Source organism: Rosa chinensis, chromosome 5 (assembly GCF_002994745.2).
Source record: "Rosa chinensis cultivar Old Blush chromosome 5, RchiOBHm-V2, whole genome shotgun sequence".
NCBI classification, from domain to species: domain Eukaryota; kingdom Viridiplantae; phylum Streptophyta; class Magnoliopsida; order Rosales; family Rosaceae; genus Rosa; species Rosa chinensis.
This window is the reverse complement of record NC_037092.1, coordinates 78,194,167-78,219,423: the sequence shown is the minus strand read 5'-3', so window position 1 is coordinate 78,219,423 and position 25,257 is coordinate 78,194,167. Positions and strand designations below refer to the sequence as shown.

The 25,257-nt window shown below is 38.5% G+C and overlaps 4 protein-coding genes and 1 pseudogene across 4 annotated transcripts; 2 read left to right on the top strand and 3 right to left on the bottom strand.

Moving 5' to 3' along the window:
• The first annotated feature begins 1,022 nt into the window (after window positions 1-1,022).
• LOC121049285 (secreted RxLR effector protein 161-like) lies at window positions 1,023-1,742 on the top strand. Its single transcript, XM_040505996.1, has one exon. The coding sequence runs from the start codon at window positions 1,023-1,025 to the stop codon at window positions 1,740-1,742; it is 720 nt and encodes a 239-aa protein (XP_040361930.1).
• Window positions 1,743-4,772: 3,030 nt separating this feature from the next.
• Window positions 4,773-6,613, bottom strand: LOC112202521 (cationic peroxidase 1). The gene is made up of 4 exons (XM_024343531.2): window positions 6,353-6,613; window positions 5,788-5,979; window positions 5,504-5,669; window positions 4,773-5,393 (listed from the first exon to the last, which is right to left on the bottom strand). The coding sequence occupies exons 1-4, from the start codon at window positions 6,563-6,565 to the stop codon at window positions 5,008-5,010; spliced, it is 957 nt and encodes a 318-aa protein (XP_024199299.1). The 5' UTR covers window positions 6,566-6,613; the 3' UTR covers window positions 4,773-5,007.
• Window positions 6,614-7,260: 647 nt separating this feature from the next.
• LOC112202520 (protein TIC110, chloroplastic) lies at window positions 7,261-12,813 on the bottom strand. Its single transcript, XM_024343530.2, has 14 exons — window positions 12,124-12,813; window positions 11,860-12,043; window positions 11,716-11,784; window positions 11,513-11,611; window positions 11,313-11,379; window positions 10,887-10,951; window positions 10,704-10,798; window positions 10,488-10,615; window positions 10,306-10,406; window positions 9,978-10,194; window positions 9,429-9,583; window positions 9,075-9,200; window positions 7,978-8,964; window positions 7,261-7,872 (listed from the first exon to the last, which is right to left on the bottom strand). The coding sequence occupies exons 1-14, from the start codon at window positions 12,633-12,635 to the stop codon at window positions 7,633-7,635; spliced, it is 3,045 nt and encodes a 1,014-aa protein (XP_024199298.1). The 5' UTR covers window positions 12,636-12,813; the 3' UTR covers window positions 7,261-7,632.
• A 4,669-nt stretch (window positions 12,814-17,482) lies between these two features.
• Window positions 17,483-20,863, top strand: LOC112201541 (putative tRNA pseudouridine synthase). The gene is made up of 8 exons (XM_024342440.2): window positions 17,483-17,749; window positions 17,833-17,868; window positions 18,130-18,242; window positions 18,362-18,510; window positions 18,783-18,927; window positions 19,086-19,535; window positions 19,684-20,109; window positions 20,507-20,863. Exons 1-7 carry the CDS (start codon window positions 17,521-17,523, stop codon window positions 20,098-20,100), a joined length of 1,539 nt encoding a protein of 512 aa, XP_024198208.1. The 5' UTR covers window positions 17,483-17,520; the 3' UTR covers window positions 20,101-20,109; window positions 20,507-20,863.
• A 2,446-nt stretch (window positions 20,864-23,309) lies between these two features.
• On the bottom strand, window positions 23,310-25,035 carry LOC112164138 (annotated as a pseudogene).
• Between the last annotated feature and the right edge of the window lie 222 nt (window positions 25,036-25,257).

Here is a 25,257-nt window from a genome sequence, read left to right as displayed (position 1 = left end):
TCAATTTTGGAAATCAAAATTATCCAAACAATGATGTTCAGAACAGTGAAAATGCAGAAATCCCAGTAGCAGAAGCACATGAAGTCTTAAGAAGATCAGAAAGATCAAGAAAATCTGCAATATCCAGTGATTATCATCTATATTTAACTGCAATTGAGTTTGATTTGGGGGAAGAAAATGATCATGTTTCATTGAAAGAAGCTATGCAATCTAATAACAGCCACAAATGGAAGTTAGCAATGGAAGATGAACTTCAAAGCATGTCAAAGAATGGAGTTTGGACATTAGTAGATAGAACTGCAGATTTGAAACCAATTGGCTGCAAATGGGTTTATTAAACAAAAAGGGATGCAAATGGCAAGATTGAAAGATACAAAGCTAGGCTTGTGGCGAAAGGATACAATCAGAAGGAGGGTACGAGACTTTTTCACCAGTCTCAACTAAAGATGCCTTCAGAGTTGTAATAGATTTGGTTGCACATTACAATCTAGAATTGCATTAGATGGATGTTAAGACAACATTTTTAAATGGAGACTTGCAAGAAAACATCTGCATGCATGCTTCAACGAAAAGGGTTCATTGAGGATGAAAAGAAAATCTGCAAACTCAACAAGTCCATCTATGCACTCAAGTGGGCATCCAGACAATGGTACTTAAAATTTGCTGCTGTGATTTCAGATTTTGGCTTTGAAGAAAATAAATTAGATGAGTGTGTGTACTGCAAGGTTAGTGGGAGTCATTTCATATTTCTAATTTTATATGTAGATGATATCTTATTAGCCAGGCAGCAATATTGGTTTGCTGAAAGACACAAAAGAATTTTTGATGAAGAATTTTGACATGAAGGATATGGGGGAAGCTTACTATGTACTTGGAAAATAAATCAGCAGAAATAGAAATCAGTGCATGCTGGGGTTATCACAAAAGAATTACATAAATAAGATGTTGCTGAGATTTGGTCTAGAAAAATGCAGATCAAGAAGTGCTCCTGTTTCTAAAGGTGATAAGCTGCACAAACGGCAATGTCCTCAGAAGGTTCTAGAGGGAAAACCATGGAGAATGTACCTTATGCTAGATTGGTTGGAAGTCTCATGTATGCACAAGTTTGTACCAGGCCAGATATAAGTTTTGCTGTTAATATGTTGTCCAGATATCAATCAAATGCTAGACATGAACATTGGGTTGCTGGGAAGAAAGTTTTGAGATATTTGAAATCTACCAGAGATCACATGCTGGTATACAAAAGGATTGAAGATCAAGAATTGAAAGTGGAATGTTATACAAATGCTTCATACAAACAAGACTTGGATGACTTGAAATCAACATCTGGATATATTTTCATGTTTGCTGGCGGAGCTATCTCATGGAAGACTAATAAGCAATCATTAACTGCTACTTCAACCTTTCAAGCAGAATACATTGCAATATTTGAAGCTATTGCACATGCTTTGTGGTTGAGAAATTTTATTTCAAGAATGAAAGTGGTGGATTTAATTGAAAGGCCAATGACCATTTACTATGACAATGCAGCTGCTGTGTTCTTTTCAAAGAACAACAAAAGGACTTCTGGATCTAGAAACATTGATGTGAAGTATTTCTCTGTGAGAGAAATTGTGAGAGACAATGAAATAGAGGTGACCAAAATAGGTACAAAAGACCAACTTGCAGATCCATTGACCAAAGCATTGCCAGTTTCTGTGTTCATCAAACATGTGGAAAATATGGGAGTACGTTTTAGGTAGTATTGATGGTTAGTTATGTATTTCACTAAGTTACTAGTATGTATTGCAACTATTTAGTAATGCATTGTTATTAATCATATTAGTCATTATCAAGTTCATTCATATAATTTTGAATGAAATTGTTTTATTCAAATATAGTACTGCATAATTTAGTGTGTATATACATTCAGATGTCACATCAGCAAATATGCAGTTTGAATAACTCCATCAGGATCACCAATGCTTGTGAAAGTTGATTACTACATAACAAGCATGATCACACTTGTGGTAATCCATGTAATTTTTGATTACTATGATGTGATTATAAAAGACTGGCAACTTGCTAATTTGTCATTCTCTTCTATGATTCAGCTTAGTAAATCTTAATTGACAGGGTTTTGTAAAATAGATAGTATTTTTGAATTCAAGTGCACAATTAAGAAATAGGTTATTTACATGGTATACATCATACAATATCTAGTTCAGTGGGAGATTGTAAGATCATAGCTATTGCACAGCAATAGATATGAACTAGCTATTATATGTTGTATGCATCAGTTAATGTAAATGAGCTATTTTGAATTCAAATGTAAATACATTAACCAAGATATATAAACTTATTAAGTAATTGAATTAAGTTTATATATTAGAATATCTGTTAAAGAATTTCAAATTCAATTGTGTGGTTATCCAGACAAATCTATTAGGAAGTTATTTTGACAGTTCCTTTATGGAAGGAACTGCCATGTAACTGCTGTGTTGAACAGCTTTATAAATAAAGTGGAATTTGTATTTGATCCCTGCTAGAACATAAAAACGCTCTCATTGAGTTTGTCCCATCAAGCAATAAAGAGAGATACAGTGTGTATCTAGGAGAAGATCAAATAGATAATGGCAGCAGATCACCAAATGGATAACAGCAGCAATCCACCAAGTTAGTTTTATGATTTTATTTCATAATATTTATCTAACATTTGAGATAGTATACTTGAGTTATATGTTTATGTTTCATATTGAATCTAACACCTCGCAGAGCGATTAGGAAGACTGAAAAAAAATAAAACAGAATATATAAACGCGAAAACCTGTCTAGACAGGCCGCCTAATGCTCACCTGCCCAGCGCCTAATCTGCTCATCCAATTTCGCTAATTTGGCATTAATCAAGTCGAAGAGCTGCCGCCCAGCGCCGAGGCAACCGATTTTTAGAACACTCGGTAATTGCATGTATGTCATATATTAATATACTGCATTATTTCCCCCTTATATTTTCCCATGTGAGATTCATATTTTCAATATAGTCAGGTGAAATTGTTATATAATGATGGATTTTATGTCTAATCATACAAATCAATCTCAGCTATGAAAATAATATCGAGAGCTAGGAAGAGAGAACGAGCGGAAGACCTCTGAGGATTTAAGAGTGACCTTGGAGGGCGAAACTTAGGGTTTCGTGCGGTAGAGGTAGTAAACTCGCATTCCCTAGACCAAGTATCATCGAGGCTCTAGTGAGAATTCACTAGGATGGCAACCAAGTATAATCGAGGTTCTAGTGAGAATTCACAGGGATGGCAACGGCTTGGAGAGAGGGATCTCTTTCATCGGCGGCGTAATATCTCAGTGGTGTTAAAGGTCCGATTTGAGGTGCTAGGCTATGGAGGTGTTTGGATATGGGTCTAGACTAGTCGAAGATCTCCGTTTTAAAGGCGGCGAGTCAGAGTCTGAGTTTGTAGGCAGCGGCGGGCAGTTCTTTATAGCAGCCGACTGTGTTTCTTGGTTGGGCTTAGGGCGGTTTTAAGCTTGATGGCAGAGGGACATTAGCGGCTCTCGGAGGGGTAACAGAGTGCTACTCCCTTAGAGGTTTGACACCGGCTGGTCTGGGATGACGAGGTGAAGCAAGTGGATTTGGGCCATTGGGCCTTAGTCTGCCCAAGCTGCAGCAATGTAGCCTGGCTGGGCTAGCTAGCCCACTTTCTTTCTCTCTTTTTTTCTTTTGGGTTTGATTTGGTTTGGGCTTTTTGGGGAGTGGCATTACCCTATACTGCCTTAGGTTGAAGCTGTTGCTACATTGGATACTACGATGTACACCATGAGAGTCTTAGGCGTCAAAGTTTCAAGACAGTTGCTTTGATACAGGTTGTGTAGGCTAGGTTTTTCTTTTTTGTCTTTCTTTTTTATTTTTAGTTCTACAGTTTCTATTTTGGTTTTTTAGTTTTGTGAATAATTGAGCAAATGACTTGTAATACGAGGGATTTTCGAATCTCTCAACATTGACCTTGTACGATTGTTTGATATTATTAAAGGAACATGATTCTGTTGTCTTCATTAAAAAAAAAAAATCTCAACTATGGAAATCATTTAGTGTAATCCAGGAAATTAATAGACCTTAACTTCAAAATGGAATTTTTGAGACCTAAACAGTGTCACTGCAATTATTTTAACACATTACATTCATTTGAGAAACGATTCAACGATATACTAGTAATGTAGTTTTCCTAATCTAATCAAAATTTGAGAACAGCCATTATATAAAAGGATTTGACTTTGATTTACTTTCAATGTATAGTGGCGGGCTGCCTTTCTCGGTCTTTTGGTAACAGAACAGAGGCTTTGACCTGCATAAACAAAGCTTTGCTAAACACAGACAGCGGACACACATACATGAACCAACAATAAATCGTGCAAGAACACTGTTTGTCTACATTTTCTTTTAATAGTGGAATTTCAAAAACCATTGAAACAAATCTTCTTGGAAAAGTCATGTCTCTATTTGGTCTAAAGGAAGATTAGGAACAAAGTTGTATTGTTATGTAAACACAGGAATCCAAAATATGAAAGAAACAAAGGATTTTTGGGGTAAGTTTGAAGGAAAGGTAAGAGAATAACCAGATTACTTCTCTAATTCTTACAGATAGACAATCAGCAAAAAAAAAAAAAAAATTATATATATAGGCACGGAAGATTAAATTTGGACGGAGCATCACATATTAGGCACGGAAGATTAAAATTGGAAAACTTGGAGGGTAAAATTTTTAAATTGAGAGTACATGGAGTGACATGATGACACCTCTAAATTTTAGGAGGGTAAACTGAAATTAATGCTAAATATGAATGCATTATATCGATGAGGTACGGTATTTATTTTCGGCTTTTTAGCTTTGGCATCGGTATACAAGTACAACATAAAACATTATATTTTTTCACTACTGGAATGAGTAAAAACAAAAATTACTATCAGATGAATCACTTGATTTTACTGAACTAGATAACGTTTCCATTCTGAGCAGTCTAATTTATTTTGCGGCAGTTAGTACGAATTTGACCATTGGATCCAGTAAGCAGGTTGAGGTTCCCCATTTTCACCATGGCATTGGCAAAATCTGCAAAGAAAGCTAAAGGGGTGGTGCTGTAAGTTGTAACCTGAGAATCTGTTGAACCACCACTGAAGAGTTGTTGGTCAGAATGCAAGAGACCCTTGCTATTAACCAAGTTCTTATAATAAGCGTTGTCGAAGAAAACAGGACTTGTAACATCCAGTGGGGAAAGGTTGTCATCACTCCCTGAGCTTGGACAGTTTGATTTCAGTGAAGTAGCAAGTGCTGAGTTGATGTCAGTCTCATTATAGATCCGGTCTCGGAACAATACACACCTGGCTTGACCCATTGTGTGAGATCCTATTCATAAGGAATCAAGATTTTCATCAGAGAAAGATTATGCATATTGAAATTAAGTTATGTAATTATATATATGAGAACTACCCAAATATTGTTGTTTCACTTAATACCTGAGAGAGCTACCAAATCTTTGGCACTAAAGCCTTTATTCGAGAAGGCAGAGATGAGGTCATTAACATCTAGGCTTGGAGATGGGAGATCAGTATTTGCAGCACTTAAACTTGCTGTGGTGGAATCTCTTCTGCCTAACTGAACTATCCACGAAGGCCCTCCCAACTGCAGAAATATACATTAGTTTTGTAAAACATTGAAATAGAAACCGTTCTAATCAATGGTACAGATTGATAGTATAATATCATAACATTAGCGGGTACTTATTACTGTTGGGACTTACTAAAACAACTGAATCACGGGCTGCAATGGCAAGGATGTCTGCACAGGAAACAACCCCAGGGCAGATGCTTTCCAGTTGAGATTTTATAGTATCAATCACTTCAAATCCTCTAATAGAGTCCAAATTTGGTAACGCTGTTTTCTCCCCAGTAAAATTTGCAGTGTCATCTAATAGAACAGATGCATCACATCCCTGTTTGAGTCAACCAAAGTTCGTCAACAATAATAATGACCAAGATGAATGTTGTTTGTGATTTAAGAAATTGAAATGCATATACATATACTAGTGATATTTGTGATTCATGAAAGAAAATTGTATACAAGTTTCCCATTTTTCATTTTACAACTAGCCTAACCTAACTAGTTAACAACTCTACAAAATTAGCATATATAATACACGGTTCTTAACATGATGAAGTTAATACAAAAATGATATGCATGGAAGTATATATGTCTGTGTGTGTGCTAGGCAACCCTTAAGCTCCAAAAGCTTAGGCTCCGGAAATTGGTCACCGATGTATATTAAGCTAGCATAAAAGAGAGAGTGAGAGGGGGAAGGAACATGCATTAACAAAGCAATCGTGAAAATGGAGACGGAGCAAGGATGCCCCCATGCGATGCTCCTTCACCACTGCATTAATAACTGCAGTCCGAACTGTAGAAAGGGCTTTCGGGCATCTTGTTGCATAGTAATCTGAGGACAATTGCGCTGAAGCTATGCTAAACAGGAACAAAAGCACCAAGAAGCAGAAGCTGTTGTTCTGTGAGGTAAAAGCCATAATTCCAAAACAAAATATAGAGGATAGTACAATTCTTTCCCCTTCTTTTTGCTCCAGTGCTGTATAAATAGAGGATAGCTCTAGTGGACTATTAACTGTATGTCCCCAGTCAAAGTTCCGAATACTTTATCCAAACCCACCAAAGTTGTCTGAGTTCAATTGTTATCTTCACCAGCAAAGATCAAAAATGACACTACTTGTTATCCTCTAGTGTCTAAAGGCTTCAACCCAACCTCCACGTCCTTTGAAAAAAAAAAAAAGTAATTTGTCTATAATTGTAAATTTGTAATGCAAGGCATGTCTATATGACGTGTGTGAACAAATTGTCATTTGGAATCTAATTAGTCAACCCAACAAAAGGTTGATAACTTGATACCACTTGCAAGGTGTTTTTTACTACTTCTGCACGGGCGTATGGATGAAGGCATGTTTTGGAATTGCCCCAAACTTCAGAATCTTCCAATAACTAGTGCATATAATTCTACATAGAGCTTTAAAGGGCCAATAGAAGATACATAAATCATTATTTATAAAGACTGATGTTACGAATTTCGTGGCTTTCTGGATACTCAAATTCAAAGTTTTCGGTTTCCCTTTGAATATTGCTAGGCCTCCATCTTAGCTTAAAGTAAAACCTTTGTGAGGAAACATCAACTACAATTATGACTTTGGAAACTTAACTTCCATTTCACAAATGCATGAACAAAACAAATACAATACTGCCAAGGTGAACCAAACAGTTACCTCTTCACGACTGTAGGTTTGCACTTCAAATTAAAATAAAAAACCTGTAGTTCTAAACATGACTTCAAAACAGAAGTGAGCTTCTCTGATATCTTGAAACTCTAAAATCCTTTCCTCTAAGCAGATAACTTCCTCCTATATCGAGATTTCGAAATACAACAGATCTTATTTTTCGGCTAAGCCAGAATTTAAAAGTTTCTTGTTTCGATTCACAACTTGTCTACAATGACCATAGTATAAGTCTTTTCCTAAAGAAACCAGGTTGTGGACAAAAATGAGCCAATCAGGAACAGGCCTATTCCCATGTGTGTCTAGATTGACGTTCAGAATACAAACTTCTCCTCTGCACCAGCAGGGGATAATCTGTCTCCCATCTCCCCGAGGGAAGCTGCCATGGAATCATTAATGCCCAGCAGATACTGCAAGCGTGACAGTTTCTCAGGTGCTGGGTCACTTTTAAGGTATATGGCAAACAGATCGGCCAGCTCCTCTGGAACATCCCATGAAAGTGGCTGGGCAGGCACAGCTTTATCACAAGCCAGCATGTCATTAAGAGAAGAAACCTGCAAAACCAGAAATAAGCATTCAAATTTTGACCTTCAATTGAAAAAAAAAAATTAATCCTTTCAGTGCACAAGACTAGATAACAACAAAATTAATGTCCATACCACTCCTTGACGATTTCTCTGCCGCAAAAGTGACACAGCTTGAATCAGTGAATTAGATAATCTGCTCTTTGCAAGCTCCAGAACTACACCTCTTGCCTTCTTGACATTAATGTTGAGATCCGCTGGGATCTTCTCATAGACTTCCTCCTCATCAAACTCTCCAGTTCCTGATGAGAATATCTCATCAACAGTTTTTTTGAATAGGTTCTCTCGCAAACTCTCAGATATCATGCTTTCTAAATCAACACTTGATTGTTTAAGTTCTCTTATCTGCTTAATATTGAGCCTCCCCTGGCCAATAGCTGTTTCAATGGCAGACGCCATTTTTGTAGTTGTTATACTCTTTATTATCTTTTGAACATATTGTGGAGGCAACCCAACTTGCTTCTGCAACTCATCAAGTTGCTCTACCCTGGCTTTTGTCAATTGCCCATCAGCTAAAATCACCTCTGCTTGTTGCCTGAAAGCTTGCTCGGCCAGGCTCCTGTGTACTTCCACGACCTCTGTAGTGCTCAAACCCAATATTGCTCCAAGCTGATTTAGTAGCAGATACTCTGAATCATCCTTCTTTGTAGTGATCTGAGCACCAAATGGAATCTTCTTCACTTCTCCAGTTATACAAAAAAGCAAGTATGTTTTGTACAGGTCGGTCCTCTCTCTTTCTTGCAGGTCATCTTTCAGAGTTATCTCAGTCTGACCAGGCTTCCCCAACTTCGCTGCAAGTTCCTTGTCAGGTCTTATTTTTCTAAGTGTCTGAATAGATTCCCATTCCTCATCCTCTGGGACTGTTTCTTCTTCCTCTTTTACTTCTTTCTCCTTTGTTGGCTCATCTGTCGATGTATCAGATGATTCCCCTTTTATGTCTGCCACTAATTCAGTCACAACCAATGTGTTGAAGGCTATCAGCTTTTTAAGTTCTTTTGCAGCCTCAGTACGGTTCCCGGCTGCCCGTGCTCGTTTTACGTAGTTAACAAAAATCCTTCTGACCTGCATAGATAGCAGTATAATAAAAGAGAAAGGCAACATGTTAAATCCAAAGATAAACTTAACATAAAAGATAACAAAACAAAAAAACAGCAATCAAAATGGATACTCACTGCCTTGCTTGCAATAGACATGGCTGCCTCCCTAGTCAATCGCAAGCCATGGGCTGCCCTTCTGACAGCTAATTTCACATCAGCGTCGTATCCATCAACACCAGATGCAATTGCATCCTTCACAACCTGAACAGACACCACCAGAAATATTGTACCAAGTAGGATTTCAAGGTTACATAATTTTTTTTTTTGCGTAGTAAAGCATCTTGAAACTTAAACAAGTCCCTCAAAAGAAAACAGTTAAAGAGCAACTAAAACTCAGCAACAAGTTTTCATGATAGCGTGCACATGTAAATCAGAGGGTTTTCATCTCATACAGCTGTAAAAGGATTTTAAGAAAAACAATGCAGTTACCTTTTCAAACAAACTGCCACAGATCTCTGTATGGGCAGCTTCAACAGTTTCCCTTGGTATACATAGCAAGACCCGCAGCCTTAACAAGGCAGCAACATCCTCCTCATCAAGCTCTCCATCAGCAACACACAGCTGAAGCTTCTGCCGGTAAATTTCTAGAAAAAAGAAAAGAAAGTCAACTTATAAGAGGAACAAAACAGATACAATCTTATAGCATAAAGCTAGTGTTGTTCTCATTGGAATGCACCAAGGAACAGAACCAATATTCCCAATTGCCCAGTGAACTGTTTGATTGACAGAAAACAAAAATAGGAATGGGCGCGCTTATGCGACATGATAAATACTACAAATGGCAATTCTTATTTTGTTTTCTTGCAATCTTGATGCAGTCATCACAAGGCAGCAATCAATACAAAAGCCAGAAGATTGATCATACAACTAAAATTGGATAAAAAAATTTCCTACCACTAGTGCAAATGTTGGTGATGTAAAAATAGACTTGAGAGGATGAGTCAAGTTTCAAATGACAAGAATTACAACTTCCATTACCTTCATGAATCCCACTCGCCTTCTGTGGATCGAAGTGCAGCTCCTCACAGATACCTTGAAGGAAGGCTGCTTTGCTATCTGCTGCTTCCAAATCACCCCCACTAACAGCCTGTGAAAGACGTTTACGGTATACCTTTGAAGTAACATCTAGCACAATGGCTTCTGCCTCTCGGTTGCCTAACCCAAATATATTCTTAAGCTGATTCAATGCAGAAAGCTGCACAAGAATAAAGTAAATATGAATAACAATAGGCCTAAATGGAAACATCAGCAGTAGTCGTTACCTCAGTTCATGAGGTAAAAAATATACAGGCCATTCTATGTTTACCTTATTCTCTTCCAAGCGACCCCCTGATAAAGAATCTGTGACATATGCTTTATAAAGGTGCTTCAAGTCATCTATCTTTCTATCACCATAATAATCACCCCCTAAGCAAGAGAAATAAGTAGAGTTACGATTTTCAGAAAGCAGCCACTAGAAACATACAAGAAAACTGTACGGATTCTTACCAAGTAAAGAAATTGGCCCAACCCCAGGTGCAAAGCGAACAGCATCTGGCTGGTTCTTTAGTGAGATGAGCAAACTATTGAGTGCTAGAACCTTATCAAGCTCTTCCACAACTCGTGTGACACCCCCCCTGGAAATCTTAATCTTATTAGATGCAACAAACACTATATACTGAAGATTATATTGACTGGACTTATTCATAGAAGTGATGAACATACGCTGTTCTTGTTCTGGACTTGAGAATATTGAGTGCTGATGAAATATTTTCCTCGGCCAGTTTTCTTATGTGCTCCTTGAACAAGTCTGCAGCATTCTGTATGGAACAGTATCATCCACATTATAAAATTAACAACTAAAAGCAGACTACAGAAAGCCTACCAAACAACTTGAACAGAAGATACCTCATCAGAAAGCCGATACATGAGTTGTGCTTCTCTAAGCCTAACAAGTGGCTCTGCATCAATATCTGTCAAACAATATTGCTGATTTTGTCAGCACTTGAAGCATAAAAACATGAATCTTCAACTCATGTAATCAAACTCTCTTAAAGAATTGTTCAAAATTAAAGTCGGCCTCTGAAGGAGTAGCATCATATAATACACTTCTAATAAAAGGATATGAAAAAAATTAACAAATTGTTCATTCCAGGTGTCTTAGAGTTTTGGACCATCAAACTAATAATGCCACGACTAACACAAAACAAATGAACACAAGACATCAACTTTAGGCCCAATTCTCAAAGTTCTCATCACCCACCACTCCGCTAGTATTAGTTGCCCTTGCATCCCAGAAACAATTCCCTAAAGGATCAATAACAATTTGGTTACCTCTGCCAGCTGATTTTAGCTTGGAAGCATACAACCTCTGTGCATTATCACGGATAGCAATCTCCACCTGCCAGAATAACATGGTTATAAATCATGAAGTAAAGAGTGAAAACAAAGCAGAATTATGAAATCTTGTGAGTTCGATCCTGGATAAGGTCTGATACCATTAACTGTTACGATGGGAAGAACTATAAAGTTACCTGGGAATCGGTGACCTTGAAAACACGCTTCCAAGGCAAGAGGAAAGATGAAGCATCTCCAAACACAAGTGTTGAGACATATATCAGCTTCTGAAATGCCTGCACTGGAGGGTCACTAACAATGGTCAAAGCTCTATATCCCTCCACCACTAAAAAAAAAAAAAAGTACAGTAACCTCAAAATCTCAATCACAAAAGACCTACCCGACGCTGCTCTAGATCACCTTCACGGTCCCCAGTCTCAAGCCTCTGTCTGAAAATGCGTCTGCCAATCTAAAACCCAACAAGCACCAAATCAGTTGCGGAAATTCATTTTCTTTAATAAACTGATAAGTAACCAACACCCACCTCCATGTGCATTGAAGCTGCTTCAGGGTCATCGATGCCCAGAGCATTTTTGAAGTTCACTATGGTATCGACTTCATCCCCTTTAAGTTCTTCACTTCCTGGAGGTATCACTGAAGTAACGAACCGGCAGTATAAATCACAGAGCTCCGCATTGAATGCCTCATCTTGCTTGCTCACACCATACCTGCAAATTCGAAACATTTGAACCGAAACTCAATCACTAACAACACTGTAAATTCAAATTTTTCACTTCTTGATACTCACTTTTTTGCAATGCCTTCAACATCCTCCTTCTTCACAGCTCTGGGGTCATCCCGGCCGGCAACGTAGTTGTGCAAATCGACGGCGGCGACGGCCGGAGCGCTGGCATTTAAAGCGTACACAGCGGCTCCACCAGCAGCTCCGAGCACCACAGCCCCACCCAACGCGGTGTTCTGGGTCTTCCCGACCCGAAGCCCCAACCCGTAACCCGCAGCCACCGCTCCGGCGAACACAATTGCCGATGTCACCAACCTTAGCGGCGGCGAAAGCTTCTCCACAAGGGGCTGGACTCCACTGAGCTCTCTCTTGCCCCCAAAGACATCTGTCGGCGGTGGTGGTGACGTGGCGCCGTCCGACTGGGCAGCCGAGTTGCGGGGAAATGAGACCCTGAAACGGCGCCGTGGGACGGTTGCGGAGGTGGTGGCGCGGAGAGGGATAGGGTTGAGGAACTGCGACTGGAGAATTGAACGCTGCGGCGTTGAAGAAGAAGGGGCGAGGAGGGTGGAGGGATTCATGGCTCCCTCTGGATAAGAGCAGACGACGTCGTTTGGGGGACTGTGGAGGAGCTAAAAGTCTTACTTTTCTAGGGTTTGGGATCGGAGAGTTGGTTTGTTATATATAGGGTTTAACAACTAAAGAAGACCCAGCGGAGGAAGAGGAGGAGAAGAAGAAGAAGATAGGGTGAAAGTTTGAAAGTGAAGATAGAGAAGCAAAAGCAAATAAGACAAAATGACGTGATATACAATACAAATGGGCCTATCTATTGGGCCTCGATATGTTCTGAAAATCCCTCCTTAGTCCTTGCTAGAGCAAGTTCACCGGGGCGTGTGGTGCCCGGGCACCACGTCAAAAGGTGACTGAAGTCACCAAAATCTCACTGTTCACCGTTCCACCGAGCTGGGCTTCCCCAACAGTAGGTGACCCAGGACAACAGCTCGGGCAACTTCCTCCCCGAGCCCGTGACCCAAGCCTCCAACTGGCCCAAAAAGATGAGCTGAGGGGAGACGCGCCAGGAAGGTGGAGTGTTGCCACTCGCTTGTCTTCTAGCGGAGAAAAGGCTGCAGCGCGTGGGAGGCCGGATTTTGTCCGGTTGTGGCATGTGGGTTTATGACGTGGCATGTAGCCGTTGGTTTGCTTGGAAAATTGAAGCCAACGGTCCACAGATCTGGACCATTGATTTTGAGCCTTCAAGGGATCCAACGGCTGGTACAAGTGGTTTAAAACAAAAAAAATACTAACCGTTAGATTACAACGGTAACAAAAAAAAAATAACCACAATTTCCTATAAATACCTCACCTCCTATTTTACTTCTCACACCAAAAAAATCATCTTTCTTCCTCAAAATTTTTTGTTCCTTCTCCTCATAGCTTTCATACTCTACAATTTTTTGATTCCAATATGAGTGTACGAGGCAATACGATTGTCCAACCCGTAGGAGATCCAAGTATTGACGGGACACGTTGGCAAACTAGTGAAGACATTCAATTGTGCAAGTCTTGGAAAGATGTTAGCAAAGATCCGGCAAAGGGTACGGAACGAAGAAAAGATGATCTATGGATAGAGGTACGCCAACACTATGCCGAACATTGGGATGGATATGTCCGATCATTGCAAGCTTTTCAAGAGAGGTGGAAAACCTTGAAAGTCGAACTTTATGTTTGGCATTGTGCATTAAGGCAAGCGAAAATTTGGTACAAGAGTGGTGCGAATATGATTGATGAGGTATGAATTTGTAGTGTAACACGAATTTTAATTTTTATGATTCTTTTAGTGTATATTAAAATTTAATTAGTTGATACATCTTACTTTAAATTATTAGTTGAAATATTTTGTTGATAATTATACTTTAAATTATTAGTTCATATATTAAAATTTAGTTGATAATTATACTTCAAATTAGTACTTTATAATCAAACTTTATACTTCATTTTATTTAAATTATACATTATACCAATTTATACTTAAATAGTTGATACATTGTACCTCGTTTATATTTGTACTAATAGATTTATACTTTTTTGTTTAAATTAAATAGCGACGTCAAGCACAAGATTTGTGGAGAGCTGCGATGACCAAATTGAAAGGAAAAGAAAAAAAAGGTGATTTCATTAGTTTAGAATGTTACGAGATTGTTAAGGGGTTTCAACAATTTGATGACATTCCAAACCATTCCTCTTCGGCTGGAGGAACCTCCAGGGGAGGAACTCAACGGATGCACACACAACAATCCGTTCCTGATTCTCATGTCCAGTTGGACATAGATGCAGATGAGGTAAACGCCGATGCAACTCCCAATCCTTCGGTGAGGCCTCAAGGAAAGAAGGCTACCAAAGAAGCTCTTCGGAAAGGAAAGAAAGCATGTAATGATTCCAGTCATCTGACATCCGCTGTGGAGACTATAGCAACGAACCAAACATCAATGATGTCTGCCAAGGAGAAACGTGATGAGGAATATGCTCGACATCTCCGTGACCAACAACAACGAGATTATATACACTTCGAGATGGGCTGAGTTTAAAAAATTGTTATACATAATTATTTACTTTTATCAAATAAAAAATATTTTTTATTTAACTTATTATATGCTTAACTATTTTTCTACGTTTTTAATTGATTATGCTACTACGTACTATTTTTTTACTTAAATATTTATCTACGGTACATTAATATATCAATGTTGTAAATATTATTATCTATGTGGATGTCCATATAAATACTCATTAGTTATATACTTTGATGTAAACTCTACCTCTATATAAAAGAGGCTAATAAGACTGTATGAGAACACTTCTACTTCCTCCTAACTATTCTCTCTCCATATTCTCTCTACTTTATAACACGTTATCAACACGTTTTGCTCTTCTTCTTTTTTCTTAAAAACTCGATGATGATCTAAGACATTTTGGCGCAACGTTTGTTGCTTTTGACCATGATTCATGATCTATGAGTTTAATTTTCATAATTATAGCGGTTGATTTTGTTTAACCTATATTCGCAGGTTATGTAATTATGCAAATAAATCGTTTTGATTTGGATATACTACCATGTTTCCTAACATATCTTGATTAAGGGATGGCTAGCTGCTGACTTGCTATCAAATCATTTGGTTCAATTGGATTTAGCAACCCTTTGTCAGTACTCTTACTTTTCATTGTTTGGTTTATCAATTTGTTATTCCCAAAAGGTTAAAAAAGCTTGAAGCTCACTTATGGAATCAAAGAGTCTAAAGCTAGCTCATATGTACTCATTTTGTTCTAGTCAACGAGATCTAAATTGCCTTAATGAGTACTATGAAGAGACTACTATCGAATTCGAATTATGAATATAATGTTGCAACATATTCTAACTTTCGTAAAGTTATGAATTACTTAGATTTCTTGAAGAGTTTATATGAGACATATCAATACATAAAGATATTGATGTGTATGGCTAGGTATGTCATGATGATTTTTCAATGTTTCAAACTATACAAAGTTAAATGTGTCAATTTCTTTATATTGTTTAACTATTACTTTGTGTATGATTTTGAGCATATGAGATTGTTTTCTAACCTTATCATATGAGGTAAGGCATATTGAAAATCGTTTAGCTTTGTTAGTATTGCTTTAACTTTGCAGGTATGAAATTTTGTGATGAGCCCCTGTATGCAAAGCACACATGGTCTCACTTCAGTGATAGACACATTAAACTAATATACATGGTACATGTAGCTTATCGCATACATGAATGAGGCTTGCAACAATCAGTGGGAGATTCTCATCAGGGGGAGCATCCAGAAGCATGCTACCTAGGACATATGCGAGTTGTGCTCTTTTTGTCCTTTGACCAGGGTTATTTTTGTCCCATTGTTTTGTTACATGACAAGGTTTTTAACGAGGCAATAATAAGCGCGTCTAATACCATCATTCATTGGTGGACATCCAAGGGGGAATGTTGTAAATATTATTATCTATGTGGATGTCCATGTAAATACTCATTAGTTATGTACTTTGATGTAAACCCTACCTCTATATAAATGAGACTGAATGAGAACAATTCTACTTCCTCCCAACCAAGGTTCTAAAAAACGCTAGGCGCTAGTCGGGCGGTGACTCAAGGCCTAGCGTCCAGGGGGACTAGGCGGTTTTTATTTTTATATTTTATTTTTATTTTTATAACAAATAATTATATAAATAAAAAATAAAATATATAGATAATCTTTGAAAATATAAAGAATGGCATGTACCAAGACATAACTCATTGACAAGTTCGGGTTGGGCCTCCACCATTTGTTGGTTGACATTTTTCTCCTAAAAAAAAATAATAATAATAATAATAATAATAAAATAAAATTAAAAACCCCAGCTTGAGACTTCGGCTCAATCCAACCTCCCACTATTCTAATATTCTTCCACTCTCTGTCTCTCTTCCAGCTCTCTTTCTCTCTCTCTTCCATTCTCTGCTTCAAACCCAAGGCACCACAGATCTGAGAACCCAAGCATGGCCACCACATATCTGAGATCTCCATGATCTCCACCTACCTCAATCTAATTTCTAATCTTTATCATGTAAGCTACTACTCTCTTTCTCTGTTTCGTTGCCCAGAAAATGTGTTCTATTGAAGCTTTTGCTTTTCTTGAACCAAAGTGCAGAATCCCATGTTTTCTCTGCACTCAAATAGATGATTTTGATTTTGAAATCTGATTTGTGTGCTTAGAAAATGAATATTTTAGTTCTGGGTTATCGGTGAACAGAGAATGAGAGGAGAATAAGTCGATTTGACGAATGACGATAAAAAAAAAAAAAAGAAATCAAGCGCCCAGCTCCCTGCCGACTCTGCCCAGGTCGACTAACCTCCGCCTAGCTCGTCTAGGCGGGCGCCTAAGAGGCCAGCGCCTAATACTTTTGCCCAGGCCAAAATCGGAACGGTACTCCAGCGCCTAGGCGCCGCCTAGGCGGCCGCGTAGGCCGTTTTTTAGAACCTTGCTCCCAACTATTCTCTCTCCATAGTTAATCTACTGATGCATAGAGTCAATCTATCTTTATATCAAATCTAGTTTACTTCTTGTATTGATATATTAATATACCATAGATTTTTCAATTTTCTTTATTTTAATTACATATGTTGTATAATTCCTTCCTTGGAAACTCAAAAAAATTACATATGTTGTATAATGAAATTAAAATTAGAAATCTTCTAAACACCCCCCTTAATTTTCCACCTAAATATTTTTATGCATTAGGTCCATTATTACTGTCGGCCTACATACGTTCAATGGGCCTGCAATATAAATAAGTGCAATTAAGCGCGTCGATGGGCCTGCGAGGTGAAGGGCATTTTGGTCTTTCTATTCTATTTTTTCAGCAAAACAAAGACTCCGTCTTCCTCTTCCTCACTGCAGTACGTGAGCTGTGTGAAAATGGCTCTGTCTTCACTGCGACTCCCGGTCTCGCTTTGGCTTCCAAAACACCCAAACCAGAGCTTCCATTTTTCAAACCCAAAAATACCCTCAAGATTGAACCTTATTTACTGCTGCTCCCCCTCCGCTGCCACTGCTCAACAAACCTTAACCCGCACTGAAAAATGGCAACCCGTTCGAAAGAAGAAAGTGGTTCTCCGGGTCGGGTATGTGGGCACCGATTACCGAGGTCCGTTTCAACTTTGACCAATGTTATTGATAACGTTAATACTCTAAAGTTCAATACTTTATGCCTCTTTTAATTCATTTCAGGTCTGCAAATGCAACGAGATGACCCTTCAATATCTAGTGAGTTTCTTCTTCATCTTTTACCTTGCTAAAATTAGTTTTACTGGTTAATTGTTATTGGGAAATTGGGTTTAGCTTGGTGTAAATGTAAAAGTTTGTTTCTTTTTAACTTTTTGATTTTGATGAATTACTGATAAGAGTAATCAAAATCTGGAAATGTTGATGAAGTGGTAATGTTAAAATAACCATGTCATGTACTTGAATCAGCTTAGCATGCGTGGATGGAATGTGGCTAAAAAGCATTGTAATTTTGAAATGTAGCTATTGAAAAGGAACTGGAAACTGCCATATTCAAGGCCGGTGGTATTCGCGAGAGTAATTTCGGGAACCTGAACAAGATTGCGTGGGCCAGAAGCAGCAGAACCGATAAGGGAGTAAGTAAGCTTACTTATAACCAATTTGTGTTTGATACTGTGACTTGTAGTGATATTGTTTGTGATTGCATCTAATGCTGGTTTTGTTATCTTTGGTGTGGTGAATTTATTATGTTTAGGTTCACTCCTTGGCGACAATGATATCATTGAAAATGGAAATCCCTGAAAATGCGTGGGACGGAGACCCGTATGGCATTGCTCTTGTGAATCACATCAATTGTTACCTTCCTCATAATATCAAAATTTTTAGTGTTTTACCTGCACAGAGGTGAGACCTTGAGTTTATTTATCATTTCTCTTCTGCAAATTATAAATTTTGGTAGTCATGAAAAAAGAGATAGATTTGGTCGTTAGAGGAGTGATGACATGCATTTCCTTAATGATGTGATTGTTCCAAGATATAACTCTCTTGAGTATTGGAAGTATTAATAAAAGTTGAACCTTGATATTCCTTAGATGCATACTCATTATGATGGCATGCATTTGCTTATACTCTACAAATGTACTTTCCAATTGTCAATTTGTTTGCCTATGTTGTAGGAGCTTTGATCCCAGAAAGGAGTGTAATCTCCGTATGTATTCATACCTCCTTCCTGCTGATGTTATTGGAATCAAAAGTCACTTTAGCACAGCTGAAATTGATGATCACATTGCAGACTTCAACGATATACTAAATGCTTTCGAGGTTTGATGTTTTTGTCCTTATAGTTATGTCTCTTATACTGATGTGAGTTTTAAGCTTCTCTATTGATATTGGAGTTGATTGTTTTAAGCACCTAATTTAGTCTCTGCATTGAGAAGAGCTTCCTATAGCTGAATTATCTGTGTGAATGCATTTTGCAGGGTGAACATCCTTTTCATAACTATACAGTACGATCTAAATACAGGAAAAAACTTTCTGGGAAGAAATCACCTATATACCGCAATATGTCAAAAACAGAAAGATCAACTGTTGAGGCATCAGCCTCCGAGCTTGAGGGAAGTGACGATGAAGATGAGTTCGAGGGAGAAAATACAACAGAAACTGAGGTACTGAACCAAAATTCTTTCCTGTCCAGCAATGGGAATGAAAACTTACTGAAAGCATGCAAGAAGCAGGAAGATGTTCTGAAGGAGAAAAGTACTGATTCAGTTATCCGTGCAAAATGGTTATACGAACCTGATGAGAGCGATAGAATCGGTGCTTCTCATTTCAGAAAGATATTTCGCTGTTCTTGTGGAAAGCTTGAAAAATCGCTGGCACATGAGTATGTTGAGCTCTCCATATGGGGAGAGTCTTTCATGTTACATCAAGTAAGTTCTGTTTGCTTTACCCTAATTTCATCATCTATTTGTTTCAAAATTGCATCTTCATAATTTATAGATTTGTTCTTGCAGTCATTGGCTGCTTCTTAGCTTGACAGCTAATTACATAACACTAATCTTTAGACACACTCACCAGATTCGCAAAATGGTTGGAACTGCTGTGGCCATAAAGCGCAAGTTACTCCCAAGAGATATTCTGACATTATCACTGGCCAAGTTCTCACGGGTAATCCTACCCCTTGCTCCATCTGAAGTTTTGATCTTAAGAGGAAACAGATTTTCAATTAGAGAAAGACCTGGAAATGTAACAAGGCCTGAAATGATTGCAATGGTTGAATCAGAAGAAATTATCAAACAGGTTGATGAGTTCTTCACATCTGTAATGTTGCCTCAAGTTGCAAAGTTCTTAGAACCTTCAGGATATCCTTGGCAAGAATGGATTGAAAACTTGGATAGAAACACAGGTATTCCAGATATAGAATTGGATGAACTTAGAAATGCTTGGAAAGTGTGGAAGGAAAGGTTTGAGAGTGATGCATCAATCCTGAAGTAATAAGATAAGGTACATCACTACTTTCATTTATATTTGGGAGTAATTATATCTTAGTAATTACCTGTTTGTGTCGGGGCATGGGCAGAACTCCCAGCCATTTGCACCTCCTCGTTTGTTTCTTTAGATGTCACATACAAACCTTGAAGGGTGCTTTTCTAATTTCCTAGTTCAGGAACCAAATGTTGACGTGCTACTTATTAAAGAAACCATAATCCTTATATGCTCCTGATTGTTTTGTCTAATGACTCGATAGTGATCATTTTCTCTGAAATAGATCACTAAACTAGGCTGAACTCGGCAGTATCTGGGTTCTGCCTGGTTCCCGCTGCTGAATGAAACCCATTAGAGACTGTAGATACTGATGTCATTGTTTTGTGCTGATTTGGATGTCATTTTGCTGTCACAGAACCAGCTTGCTACCGTCATTCATGTAATCTTACTTGGCTGAATCATGGATTAGAATTGTCCAAAAGTATGAAGGCTTATGCTAATGATTGATGAGAGTCTGAAGAGTTGCATTTTGAACTGACTAACGAAGAAGTTAAATGATTTGAAGGCTTATGCTACTGAAGGATGTCGCTTTCTATCTGAAGGAATTAATCGTCAGCCATCAGCATTTGATTTGCCAAGAAGCACAGCTGTTTGTATGTTTTCCTTTACATTTTCAAATGAATGAATCACACCATTCCTTGTGCCATTTTGGCATCAAATGTTTGTATGCTCAAAGCATTTTTATTCAAATGAGAGATGAACATTTATGGAAGTACGTGATGAGTTTTTTTTTCTTAACAAATACTTGTGGTAGTTGGCATGTTGATCGGTTTATATATAACTCAGGTCTATGTAAAAGATAAAATCTCTAGTCATGGAGCATGTTTCTAATCTCTTTTGTCAGATCCTTTCTTTTTCAAACTCGAGAAAATGAACTTGCTTTAGCAGATAAAAAACCTATAAGATAACTATGGTTTTGAGGCCTTTCTTGCAGTCTCAGCCTTTATACCTTGCAGTCCATTACAAGTTAGATTAACAACTGTTAATCTCTCATTTTCGTATATTTAACTTTTATCTCCGCAGGTTTAGTGGATGTGTGTAGTACTGATCAGGTTGACAATGGCATTTGTTACCAACCCTTTTATGGGTTTAATGACTTGGATGTATTATTGTGTAATCCATGTTCTAGTATGTTCTCAAATATCTAAACTCATTGCTGGATGGATTCTTTTCAGTACAATATCATGGTGTAATAGGCCTCAACTTATATCATAAGTTCTATATTCCAATATGATGATTACAAGTGACTGTAAACACTAACAAGGAAAACGTCTCTGCATTAACATGTTTGATATTGATTACAAAATATGTTTGCAATATGTTAATTGTTGTGAATATTGGGATTATATACGCAAGCTCTATGAGGTACTTTCGGTCAACTTGCGCTGGTTTAATTTCCTCAGTTTTCCATTCAACTTTCAGCCAACTTGCGCTGTGTTTCTAAGGAAGCAAATCAAAAATGAGCTCCAAAGCTTGTAGTCTCCTGTATTGCAGTCTGTAGATCTTTATTTTCCATTCATTAAATTTCACTATTGTGTAACTGTTGTAAGTCAATCAGACTCTTATCTCAGGAACTGTCAAATGCAGATGGACAGTAGTCGGGAAAAGAAGGAACCATATGTTAGTTTGATATGGACCTTTCATGCAAACTTTACAAATCTCTCAAGTATGTCTCCTTCATATCAGTGTAGGTTTCTTTTTGTTTGTTGTATATTCAAGAAATGATATTAGTTTGCTTAACTTCTGTTGAGAAAACCTGCAGATGTATAGATTCTCATGTATCTGTTAGATGGTTTAATAAGCTGAATGATAAATCATTAGAGATAACAATACAAATCAATATATATTTATCAAATTTGATCTGCCTGATATTAGTAGCTACTTTGGGGATATATATTCTGTATCTCAGACATCTTGAGATGACAGCAATTTCATGGCATGCTTGGAAATACACCACGGTACATTAGCTTTATTTAGACGTTTTATGAATTCAGGGCATCAAATTTCTGTCTCTATATCATAATTATTTGTTCTCTAGAATAGACTTGATATGGGAAATATATATAAGAATAGCAACTCATATACTTTTTCTTTATCTATACTTTTCAGTCCATCCTCCTTGTTTTCTACTTTAAGTCGAGATTGAGGGCTTTCTCTCCTTCTCAATTTGGTTCGCATCAAGGTTTGAGGCTGAGTTTCGTTCGGATGCAAATTGAACTGGTGGCTGCTGGTTGTTGGAAGATTTGGGATCCAGGGCATTTCACGGTTTCAACTGAGCCGGGATTGGATCGGGTTCGGCTGGAGTTCGTCCTCCATGGACGGCGGTGAGGGCGCATTCAAATGGACCAGGCTGTGGAGAAGAAGCAAGGTGGCTGGAGTTGTGGGGAAGCTGCAGGTCCGCCGGAGTCTTACTTCTTCGAGGGATATGTGGCTTCCCGAGGTGTTTGTTGTCGTCGCATCTCTCCATCTGGGTCGTCTGTTGGTACGGGAGTCAGGGACGTTTCACTGGTTCTGCGGTACCGGACTGCTGGAGGCTTGGTGGCGGGTTGGTGCAGCGGCGGCAAGATCACAGGCTCCGCTAGGTTGGCTGCAAGGGCAAAACCCCATTACATTTGTGCTTGGGCCCAATTGGGCTGACTAAGGGTTGCAATATGACAGCTCTCTTTGTTCTGGATCCGGATTTGGGATCCTGGTAGATTTCCTATAAAGATTTGGGATCCAGGACAATTTGCGTCTCGATACCTAATTTTTTATTGGGATCAATGCTCGCTAGAAACTGCAGGGATTATTGGTCTGAGGTTGTCAGTGAGTCTAGTGATGGATTATGCGGAAAAATTTTATTGTCATTTTCTTATTAGTTTACTCCCCCCGGAGCTTCACTCAATAGGTGGAGTGATATTGCGTTTAGCAGTGTCTCTTTCTGTTGAACCCGCAGGGGCGGGTCACTGTATAATATTGCTCTTTCCATATTGAATAAAAATGGCTGACCTCCTACTCAAAAAAAAAAAAAATCTAGTTTTTCAAGCAAACTCAAATTAACTAAACTCCAATATCACTCACCATAATGTGAATACCAAATTACCAATCCTAGACTTCCATAAAAAAATTAAAAATTGAAAAAAAAATCAAAATTTTTAATTAAAACAATGACGAAAAGCTCATGCAGCAAGTTGGACCAGCAATGGTTGTTGGTATGCAGTGGAACTTGCTGCCACACTCAATCCCTGAACCATACCGGTAGAAACTTTCACAGATTCCAGATCAGTGATTTTCACTTCATAATCTCCATGGGGAAGGCAGGCCTCGAAGACACCATTAGTATCTGTTGTAGCAGAAAAGGTGAAGCCAGCCTTCAAACCCATTCACTTAGTAGCTTGTCAACAACTTCACCAGTCGGTAAGTTCTTGAAATTGTTGTCTGTCAAACACATTCTGTAACATCCTTGTGGTTTCCATGCAGCCCAAATAACAATTCCTTGAATCTGAGGCTGAGCGCATACCTCCCTCAGAATCTGCTCCAAGTACCATGCTTGATTGGGACCGCTTTCCACATCCAACTTTGTAATCCAGATTGGTAGGTTTGCAGCGCAGCCAGAGTATCAATTGGAGATCTTATGTAAGGAATGTTAGGAGTCTTGAAATGAGACTCAAGTCCTATTGCCATCCTTAAGTTGTTGTTACCGGGAAAGCCTTGTATATCTCTGAGCTTTTGAAGGTACTTAGCCGGGGTGGAGGCTCCATCTTTGCTCTCCTCAATGGTATTGTAGTCATTCATGAACAAGGTGGTTGCTCCATCAGCTTTAGTAGCCCAATTGTATAAAATGGCTGAAGCATTTTCACCCAACTTACTTTCAAAGAAATGAAAATGTAACTTGGCCCTTGTATCTGTTCATGACAGAATTTAACCTCTTGGAAGCAGCCAGAGCCAGTTGTTGTTTATCGAGTGATTTGACCCAACCTAGATGGTACTGAGGATCATCCCAGAACACATTGTGGCCTCTGACTGCAATGTCCTGTTGTTTAGCAAACTGAAGCAGGGCATCAGCCACTGAGTAGTCCTCTTGTCCCTGTGAAGGTTCTGTGCTGTACCATTTCATTTCGTCTTCAAAAGTTGTGACTCCAAACCTCGAAGTGAACCAGTTTTGGTAAGCAGTATTGGTGAGAATGTTCTTGTTCATAGCGCATCCGAAAGGGAAACTGGGAGCCTTTTGTTGGATGGATATTGTTGCATTCCGTAGAGGGTTTCCTTTTGCATCAACTGCTTGGATTCTCACGTTGCTCTTTCGGTTCTTGTCAATGCTTTGATCATAATGAGACTTCCATTCCTTTTTGTTGAATGGTTGTAATGAGACGCTATCAACCCAAATCTCAACCGATGTGTTCTTACTCTCAAAATAAAGCTCAGCTGCGCTTGATGCATTCGCAGTTAGGCCACCCTTGAGCATGGACCAGCAATTGGATTCCGCGACAATAGCACCAGCATGAATGAATGATCCAGCACTCGTCTTGAAAATAGCTGTTACTGGAACACCTCTACCACCACTCACTTGTATCCAAGCGGAGAATGTGTAAAGCTTGTTCTTTGCAAATAAGTCTTTTGTGAAATACCAGCATGTGGTTGGTTTCTATTACGAGCCACAGCAAATTTGTTGCCTGCTTGTGAATCTCTATGTTGGAGTTTTGCATAGCCGAAAGTAGACCACCCTCTCAAGCCGTGATTTAGTTCAGGGTTTACAATGATTCCTCCACCATATTGGGGTTTGTGAGGGTTTTCCAAACACTCAATGCTGGCTGTGTAGTCATAGGATGGTGCAATTACTTCAAACCCTGAAAAAAGACAAGTGCATAACAGCAGCAGCAGATTGCTTTTGCCTGCATTCGTCATTGTATGTTAATTGTTTGCTATAAGCCTATAACACTACCGAAGAAAGAGAAGAAGAACCCTTAAACAGAGAGAGAAGATTGAGAAGCAATGTCATCATGCATTGTATTTATAGGAGAATTATACCTATAAAAGGTGAGAGTCCCATCTTTTTGGTAAGTACGTAAACAATTTAAGATTTTAGCCCATTCACTTTTTTGGTAAGTGGAGGATTTGCTTTTTTTC

Coding starts and splice junctions, on each gene's coding strand:
- LOC121049285 (XM_040505996.1), top strand. CDS start 1,023: ATGTCCTCAGAAGGTTCTAGAGGGAAAACCATGGAGAATGTACCTTAT.
- LOC112202521 (XM_024343531.2), bottom strand. CDS start 6,565: ATGGCTTTTACCTCACAGAACAACAGCTTCTGCTTCTTGGTGCTTTTG. Junction 5,980..6,352: donor TTCACGATTGCTTTGTTAAT/GCATGTTCCTTC, acceptor TGACTCAAACAG/GGATGTGATGCATCTGTTCT. Junction 5,670..5,787: donor CCCGTGATTCAGTTGTTTTA/GTAAGTCCCAAC, acceptor ATATTTCTGCAG/TTGGGAGGGCCTTCGTGGAT.
- LOC112202520 (XM_024343530.2), bottom strand. CDS start 12,635: ATGAATCCCTCCACCCTCCTCGCCCCTTCTTCTTCAACGCCGCAGCGT. Junction 11,785..11,859: donor CAGCTTCAATGCACATGGAG/GTGGGTGTTGGT, acceptor GTTGGGTTTTAG/ATTGGCAGACGCATTTTCAG. Junction 10,952..11,312: donor GCTAAAATCAGCTGGCAGAG/GTAACCAAATTG, acceptor ATTGTTTGACAG/ATATTGATGCAGAGCCACTT.
- LOC112201541 (XM_024342440.2), top strand. CDS start 17,521: ATGGCTCTGTCTTCACTGCGACTCCCGGTCTCGCTTTGGCTTCCAAAA. Junction 17,869..18,129: donor AGATGACCCTTCAATATCTA/GTGAGTTTCTTC, acceptor TTTGAAATGTAG/CTATTGAAAAGGAACTGGAA. Junction 18,511..18,782: donor AGTGTTTTACCTGCACAGAG/GTGAGACCTTGA, acceptor CCTATGTTGTAG/GAGCTTTGATCCCAGAAAGG.